At 48.5% G+C, this 9,026-nt stretch overlaps 2 protein-coding genes across 2 annotated transcripts; one reads left to right on the forward strand and one right to left on the reverse strand.

Annotated features, from left to right (window-relative positions):
- Window positions 1–931: 931 nt before the first annotated feature.
- cebpa (CCAAT enhancer binding protein alpha) lies at window positions 932–2,557 on the reverse strand. The gene has a single exon (XM_053865730.1). It carries the CDS (start codon window positions 2,477–2,479, stop codon window positions 1,601–1,603), a length of 879 nt encoding a protein of 292 aa, XP_053721705.1. The 5' UTR covers window positions 2,480–2,557; the 3' UTR covers window positions 932–1,600.
- A 2,461-nt stretch (window positions 2,558–5,018) lies between these two features.
- On the forward strand, window positions 5,019–8,543 carry cebpg (CCAAT enhancer binding protein gamma). The gene is made up of 2 exons (XM_053866766.1): window positions 5,019–5,150; window positions 7,155–8,543. Exon 2 carries the CDS (start codon window positions 7,237–7,239, stop codon window positions 7,720–7,722), a length of 486 nt encoding a protein of 161 aa, XP_053722741.1. The 5' UTR covers window positions 5,019–5,150; window positions 7,155–7,236; the 3' UTR covers window positions 7,723–8,543.
- Window positions 8,544–9,026: the final 483 nt, after the last annotated feature.

Below are 9,026 nucleotides of genomic sequence, written 5' to 3' on the forward strand. Positions count from 1 at the left end.
TGCAGTGCCGTAAACAGGAAGTGACACAAAGAATGCAGTTCGATGACTGGACCAGTGAGTTGCCTCCGTGTAGCTGCAGTTTAATGTACTTCAAATCCAGAGTTCAGGCAGACAGAAGCCCAGACATCTGTGAGAGGCTCACAGTAGAACTAGTTCAAGTGCCTCGGGTGACCCAGGACACGCTGGAGAGACGACGTTTGTCATCTGACTGGGAACATCTCAGTGTTCTCCATGGTGAAGAGAGAGGCCTGGACCTCTTTACTGCCACTGCTGCCGCCTCGACTGAGCCTGAGGAAGAAACCGATTGTGGCTCCCTCAGGTATAAATTAAATGACATGTGAGTGGTGGCGTTCCTCAGGGCTCTGTTGTCGTCCCACTCATTGCTAGATTTTCATTCAACTGCAGCACTTTGGTCGCTGACCCAGGAGCGTCAGGAGCTTCATGACTTTCCAAATTTGAAAATTCATTCAAACCCTTGTGCATTTATCCTGTTGCTCACAACACACACATCCGAAGGCACAAGTTATTAATACAAATAAGCATATGTAGCCTGTGTTTATGTGACACAGATGACACACACACACACGCACAATAGTTGGTCTGGATTATTTAATTTAGTTTCATTCAAAAAGAAGAACTTAACACAATGCCCAACTTCAAAAACCATTTAGAACGACTGAAATAGCATGTCTGTGAGGAAGTAAGTTAATTGAAGGAATTAAAAATAGAACATCTTTTGTTTTGATAAAGAAATGTGAAGAAACTTTTACCTTATATATGAAAAATAGTCTTCCAAGACATACCTCAAACTTCTAGAATATGAAAACAACAGCAATATGTTGTGTATTTGTGTTTCATTGTTGTTTTTTTTACTGCTGTTATTTTGTGTCGTGGTTCATATGAGAAGTCAGGTACAGCAGTCGTGGTAAAAGATGCTCTTTTATTAGAATAGTTTACGTGTCGACAGTTTCATCAGCTTATTTACAGCATCAGATACGGTTGTTGGTTTAAAAAACACACACACAAAAGACAACAAAAGAGCTTCCTTTGGATTCCAAACACCACGCGTGTCCGGGAGAGGAAGTCAAGGCACTCACCGCTGCATAGACAGAGATGGCCACGCCCACAAACACACACAGGTCCACGCTCTCACTCAGAATTATCATCATCAACATCATTAATATCCTCATCATCTAACGCTCTTGTCACCATCATCATCACTATCATCATCACCATCACTATCATCATCACCAACGGCGTCAGCGCGTTTTTAATCACCTAAAATTCATTTTCCTATTGACTTTTCTATAGTAGCTGGTTCGACGCTGAGGTCGTGACTTGAATACATACGCACACAAACGCACGCACGCACGCACGCACGAGAACAAGTTTAAAGTCCAGCAGCGGATCGGGGTGAGAGCGGGGCGCATGCGTCCTCGGGTAGCTGCACTGATAAAGCTGTCTGGACCTTTGAACCTCAGTGACCCATGTGACGTCCAGAACATCAGGAGGTTCCGACGAGCGCACAAAATGTACTTTTAAATAACGCAGTCAAACTCTCAGCTGCCACACAAGTTGGTTGGGTTGGGGTCCAAGTCCCTCAGCTGGGCTTGAAGGATCCGTCCGGCAGCTGCCGGAAGATGCCGCGCAGAGTGTCCAGCTCGCGGGTCAGGTGCTCCACTCTCCTCCGCAGACGCTCGTTGTCCGAGGAGAGCTGGACCACCTTCTGCTGGGTCTCCATGTTCCGGAGCTTCGCCTTGTCCCGGCTCTTCCGGACCGCCACGTTGTTGCGCTCCCGCCGGAGCCGATACTCCACGCTGCTCTTGTCCACCTGTTTTTTGGGTTTCCCGCCGCGCGGATCCATGGGCTTCAACCCGGGCTGCGCGTGTACGTGGAGGTGCGGTGGCGGGTGCGCGTGATGGTGATGCGGGCTCGGGACTGGGGTCGGCGGGGGCGTGGGGTGACCCGAATGGAGGTGCATGGTGGTCTGAGCGCAGTGCGCGATCTGGTACTGGAGGTGCGGCTGGGCCGGGTGCTGGTACTGCTGGTGCTGGTAGTTGGGCTGCATCCCCGGGGTCACGTCGTCGTCGTCCCGTGGCTCCTGCTTAATGGCCACGGGTCGGATCCGGGTATGGCTGTGCTCGTAGAGCGGCTCCAGTTTGGACTCGACGTAGTTGTAGATCTGCGGACCCGGAGCAGCGCAGTGCGCGGACTCGAACTCTCCGCTCATCGTCTTCAGCTTGTCCTGGCGGGGACCGTGGTGGAACAGGTCCGCCAGGAAGTCGTCGTTGAACGCCGAGGGGTCGATGTAGGCGCTCAGGTCGATGGAGGTCTCGTTGTCACCGATGTCGCCCCCGAGGTCCGACGGGTCTCTGTAGCCGGGGGGCAGCTGCTGGCCGTGCGTCAGGGCCCCCGGCGGGGGCCGGGCGGGCGCCTCGTACAGGTTCGACATCTCCATGGAGAACCTAAACCCGGGCATGCATGGCGACGAGCTCCGGGAATCCAGTTTGGGAAACGGTCTGGTCCAGGTTGGGCTGCTCGAGAGGGTCCGATCCAAGTCCCGAGCCACTGAAGTCCAGAAGCGCTGCTGTCAAACTTTTATAGCGGGAGGAGGGAGGGAGGGAGGGGCGGCGCGAGTGGGTGCGCGTTCGTGCGCGCGCGCGTCAGTGCGTGTGGACTATTTTATTTAACGAGTCGGAATCAATTGAAAAACACGTCGTGCGTGGAAAGCAGTTGGTTCAACATAAACGTTATTAAAGATTAAAAGCTTGAATCTAAATATGTGATTGTTGTGTTGCGTGCACGTGGGAGGTCTGCAGCGCCCCCTCTCTGTCAGACACGAACCAGCCTATACGGCAAGAGTTGGTGTTCTTTTTCTTTCCAAGTTTGGGGATGTACTGATGTCACGCGGTCTTTTGTCTCTTTAAAATAAATAATGTACTTACACATCTACTGGCGTCCGACTGAAGCCCTTCATTGGAATGAGGTAACACATGATAAGTGCCTGTGAAATCTAATTTACATCATAGTATGTGAAGTGAGAGATTGTTTGGTACTCCATGCTGCAGATGAGTAGAGGATGTTTTGCTTTGTACAACAAGATTGCAGAGCTAAATTCAATACACAAGAGCATTTTACTTTATCAAAATATATTACATTAGAAAGCACAGTCTCATCTAGTACACTGCTGCACAGCATCACGTGGAGCAATGTCGTCTAGTATTGTGTGTGATAGCATGATAATACAATAAATATCGTAGCATTGAAGTCTCCAAACTGCCTGTGAACAGATGTCTGGGCCTTGTGAGTGACTGCAGAGCTTTCCAGGGTGTCCCTGGTTGCAGCTTCCATGAGCTCCTCCTTCTTACTGGGGCATTAAACTCACAAGAGGAGCCAATATTGAAAACAGTCTTGCTCGTCGGTCAAACAAAATACATGGACCAGTCAATGTCTTTAACTGAATACATTAGCCGGATGAGAATATGACAATATTTGTCTTCTTTTTCATTCTTGGAGGCCAGATTGAACTATCAAAGTATCTCATTGTTCAGTGTCAAAACACATCAATAGTCATTCTCCCTGACAACTTTTGTGTTTTGGGAGTCATATTCATAATATCTGTTTGCATATGAAGGTCAACCAAAGTTTTCACTTTCTGCCATCCATTTCAAACTCTAGCAGGTCACATAAAATATCTCGGCAGACCAGATTTGGCCCCGGGGCCATAGGTTGGACTCCTGTATAATAAGAGGTACAAATGTGTGTATAAACAACTGACACACTACCTTGGCTGGATGGATGCTTGAGATGAGTAGTTTCAGTGAAAGCCCATGTGACCTGTGACCCCAGGGGATGGACTTAGTGTTTTGAGGTACCATTATTTCACCTGTTGGACATAAAAAGAATGTTGAGGCTCAAATGAACTCAAACAGTAATGTGTGTGTTTTTTTCCGTCCAACATCTTTCTGTATTTTCAGAAGAACCTCTGCATGTAAAAAGTAAAAAATAACAACAATTTCAACTTTAATCCCAGGAGTGGTACCAGTGAAACTGAAACTGAGTTTGATCACGCTGGTGGAAGAAAATATGTTTCTGTGTTTAAGATTTGAACCTTGTGTGTATCAACACATTTCCTATTGTTGGACACGCATGAATGACGTCATCAGTGGATAACGCACAGTCCGCCGCCTGCAGGGGGTCAAACACAGGTGAGTTCCAAGAACATCTAGAGATTATACTCCTAATCTGTCTCCAGTTCAGATTTGATTCACAAAAATTCTTGATTCAAAAACACAGACGTTGCCACAGTTTTAGGGAGTAGAAACAGCCAATGCGTTGGTTGTAACAGCAACCGTACAAATCTTTGTTTCCCTTCTGCCTGCTGCAAAATGGAAGCGACATCAGTCTGAGTTTTGAGAATCAAGGTGGAACTTTTTTAGCACACACTGCTGGACCTGTTATATAAACTAAATAAATAATTCTGAAAGAGTAATAAATCCGAAACTAATGGAGAATAACTGAGGTTATTTAGGAGTTTATCTATTACTAGTTTAGACAAAAGTTGAATGGTGTGTGACGTCATCTCGTCTGGAAGCACCAGAGAGGTTATAAAATATTGTGGGAGACTTAGAATATGAAAGATTGAAAAGGTGGAAAACATTCCAACCCACTTGACACCGACTCATAAGTGAAAAACAAGACTGAAATCCGACTTACTGATCAATCGCTTGTTGCTAAACTAGAGATCAATACACTAGGACTCATGATGACCAACGTTTGCGCAAATATTTCCCGTGTATGATGTTTTTCTGTCGTCACCTCCGCTGGGTTGTAAAACGGGTTCGGGGATGACGTCACTGGTGTTTGGACTCAGGTTCGTCTTGTTGTTACATAAACTAAAGCGGCTCAGTGATTCGTCTTTTTTGGCGTCAATCACCTCGAGTATTGCATCACTCTTCCTTGTTTCGGGTTGTGATTGGACAACACCTGGCCACGAGGCCTCCTCGTCGTCTGTGATTGGCTGACGTCGGACATCCCTACACACGGCCGAGGAGATTTCGCAATCGTTTTCTTTCCACGTTCAAACAACAAAAGCCGGACGGAACCAAGCGCGCCTTGACCGAACATTACCTGCCGGGTTGCCAGCTAAGGTAAGAAGAACGCTTAAGAACACGCGCCAGACGGGTCTCTGTCGCGAGCGTTTATTTTAGAGCGAGTTAGCTCCGGAGCTAACTTAGCCGTGTAGCTGCCTGAACTCACAAGCGTCATAAACGAGCCTTCTCGCTGTCGTTGAGACTCGAGCCCATCTGGTATTCGTTTCCGAGCCACGAGTGAGCATTTGGTCGGGGAGCTCGTTTTGAGCTCAAGTGTTTTTTGTTTGTTTGTTTTGGTCCCTTTTGACCGTCGCCGTCAGCCGCGTGAGCTGGTTTGACCTGTCAGTTCGACTGTCAGTTTTCGGTTCGGTTGAGGTTCGGTTCTTGACCCCGCGTGGCTTCGGAGTTTCCCCAAAACACAAAAGACGCGGTGATGATGCAAGAGCAGGCAACAGCGAGTTTCCACCCGGAACCTTTCCACTGCCACAGCTGACTGCTGCCTGGCAACGCCGCAGCCTATCAGAGCCGAGCGGCAGCTGCGGCGCACGAAGGAGAGTCGCTTCTCAATTCAACACGCTGAGCTGCTGGAGGTAACGAGTCCAAGGTTTGAATGGAAAGAAGTCGCTGGACCTCCTGATTACATCACTCCGACAATGATGGCGCGCAGTGTGACGTCATTTAACCTTACTGTCTTGTACACCCATTAAGATGAATGAATGGATAGATGGATGTTTTATTCATAGAACAGGAAATTCAGTGTCTGTTTATTCCTGGACATGGACACGGACACAGAAGAACTAACATGCACACTAGTGTAGAACTATAAAAATAATCCAGTCCCGACTGGATGTTGCAGCAATGCAAAGTACACTCTCATCCTCACAAAAAACAAAGCATTTTTATGTGCTTGTTAAATAAATGAATAATGTTAAAATCTTCTAAATATCTTTTTTCTGTGTAGTGAGTGCTCATTGTTTTGTCCCAAAGCTACTCACAAGGGCGGGCCTGACTGAGGTCTGGATGGGCGGTGTCTGAGATGTAAAGATGGGGAATGTTTGTGTTCAGCGGCTCATTAAAACAGTAGCTGCTGATGTGTTCCACAGGGTCGTGAGGGATGTAGAGGGTCAGAAACAGCCTGGAGAGAGATGGATCTGGAGGTCGGCCATGTTTGTTTACGTCCTCCCCGGATAGTATTCGGGTGACGCTGCACTAGATCCTCTATTCTACATTTACATCATGGGAATTTGGACATTTAGGAATAAATTCAGGATCCTTCACACCCGAATAGCGACAGTTTGCGGCAATATTTGTTGTGAGCGTTTGGCGTCGCACTTCATCTCAACAAGGAGGGATGGAATATGATGCTGCACATGCCGTGTAGAGGGCAGGAACTGGTTGGAATTGTGTCAAGAGCTGCGATCGCAACATCACCATCTCCCTGGGGGACAGATTATCAGGCATTTGTGTTCAAGGTTGTCTTCTAGTGCTGGCACGTGTTTGTTCTGCCTCCTTTATATTTGGTCTCAACTGATGCCGTTGGACTGAACAATACATCGTATACTGGTAGCAGTTACATTTCAAAGACGTTTGTATATTGCACACATTTGGCGGTGAGCTTGTCTCTGTCGCAGCACTGCATCCATCTCAGATGTAAACAAAGAGTAAACATGGCAGAGGCACCCCACAATGCACTGCTGGATTGCATGCCACCGCGCCAGGGAATTCAGTTCCGCTTCGCTCGTGGATCAGCCTGTCCAACCAGAAGACGGTGATTCCCTCCGGCACATACTTTACTCCTACGTATGGAATGTTCTGAATATAATTAAAGTCATTTCTTAACTTATCTTCTTATTTTTGCCCGAGAATAAATCTCTTTTATCCTCAATGCAATATATTGTCATTTTCATGTCGCTGTAATGTAGATGTTGTGCAGAAAAAAACCCTTTTCTGTAAATCTTCACACCCTGAGCCTTGGGCTTGAGAGGTTCACCCCTTTTCTCGATTTGAATGGTTTGATCCACTTCTTCATGATGAGAGTTTCCCGTGCGTCTGTGCTTGCAGGGCTGAAGCCACTCCCTCATACAAAGAATTCTTGGTGTGAGGACACGGATCCAAGACTCTCAGCTGCAGGCATCTACTCCAAATGAGCCGGCCGTCGCAGGCGAAACTCACAACACCGAACCAGCCGGGCGTGAGCGTCATCCAGAGCCAGGTCGCCGCAGCCGCGCCCTCCGCCACCGCCGCCTCTCTGCAGCAGGTGCCCCAGCTCATCCCCGCCCACCCCGCAGCAGGAGGCGGAAAGGCGGCGCCGCCGAGCAAGATGAAGAAGCAGCAGGCTGATAAAGACAGCGAGGAGTACCGGCAGCGGCGCGAGCGCAACAACCTGGCGGTGAAGAAGAGCCGCATGCGCAGCAAGCAGAAGGCCATGGACACGCAGCAGCGGGTCAACGAGCTGAAGGAGGAGAACGAGCGGCTGGAGGCCAAGATCAAGCTGCTGAGCAAGGAACTGAGCGTGCTCAAAGACCTCTTCCTGGAGCACGCACACAACCTGGCCGACAACGTGCAGCCGCCCGCCGCCGCCGCAGGAGCCAGCCCCGGCCCCAATACCACCTCGGCCAATGGCCAGTGAGGTCGGAGCCACACGCCCTCCTCTCCTCCTTCTCTCTTCCTTTTTCCATGACTCCTCACGATGCTTCAGGGCGACAAGGTGTTCAGACACTTGAGTGGTGGACTCTGATGCTACTGACTATTCCCCCAGAGACGCCCGAGCCTGTCCCGTCTACCACTGAGCAAAGCTGCTGTCCTCTGATCCCAAGAGGCTCCGGAGCCTTCTGTCTCAGCTCCGCCTGCTAACGGCTCCTGATCAGTCTTTTTTAAAGATTTTTATAAAAAAGAAAAGAGCGAATCCTCGCTGGCTGTAGTTGGCTGATGTCATCAAGCCGGGTCACATGGTCGCTGTCTGAGAGGCGGGATCATGACGGTCCACTGCAGTTGTTTTCAGTGGGACGTGAGCGCAACGCCGCTCCACTCCGCTGTCGATCCTGCTCCTCTGTGCCGCCTCAGTCCGTCTAAACATCCTGATCTTCTACGTTTGGACACAAACATTCCAAGACTTTGTTGGACGTCCCAAAAAAAAAAAGTCAATCACCGGGCAACAACCGCCACAAAAAATCAACCTGTTACACTCGCGTGTGTGTGTGTCAGACCCTGGAAATTATGTATTTAATAACTCAGCTGTCATCAGAGAGCGGCCAGGCGGCGCTGGACACTGTGGAACCGTGACTTTGGCCGACCGTCCGCCTGGTGTGGTTGCATGTTTGGAGTGCATGTGAGGAGCTTGTTACCATGGAAACGTTTGTGTCTGGTGTTGCTGAACGACTGTTTCCTGGTCTGTGTTTTTCTATCGGTGACGATTTAATTCGTGTTAAAATAAAACCGTTTGATTCTTTAGTGGTGTCCTCACACAGGTTTGTCTCACCATCTTTGTGAGGACCTCTCATGGCCATCACCCTTTCCCCAGCCTCGCCCCCTAAAGCTAACCATCCAAAGCACATGACTAATGACCAGGACTCTTGTACTTGGATTGACCTATTATTTTGAAGTTTTCGTCTTCAAATAGAGCTCCCCACTAGGTAGGTGTGTTTCCAAGAATTGGTCCCCACAGGTATATACCATTTACACACACAGGGCTAATCAGTTGTTGCATTAATGTTGACATTTGAACCAGCTCGACTCTTGCTCCTCCTTATGTTTACGTTCCAGTTGTTCTGTGAAAGTTGCTTTGTGAATGTGACGCTCTGAGGACTGGAATTTTATTTCCAGATGTTTATGCTTTGTGGTTAGAACATGCAAATAAGCTCATTGTTGACTTTACAGTAGCTGCTACTCTGTGCTCTGCTTTATCTCTGTCCTCTGTGATGTCACTTGGAAGCA

Source organism: Synchiropus splendidus, chromosome 5 (genome assembly GCF_027744825.2).
Source record: "Synchiropus splendidus isolate RoL2022-P1 chromosome 5, RoL_Sspl_1.0, whole genome shotgun sequence".
Lineage (NCBI taxonomy): Eukaryota > Metazoa > Chordata > Actinopteri > Syngnathiformes > Callionymidae > Synchiropus > Synchiropus splendidus.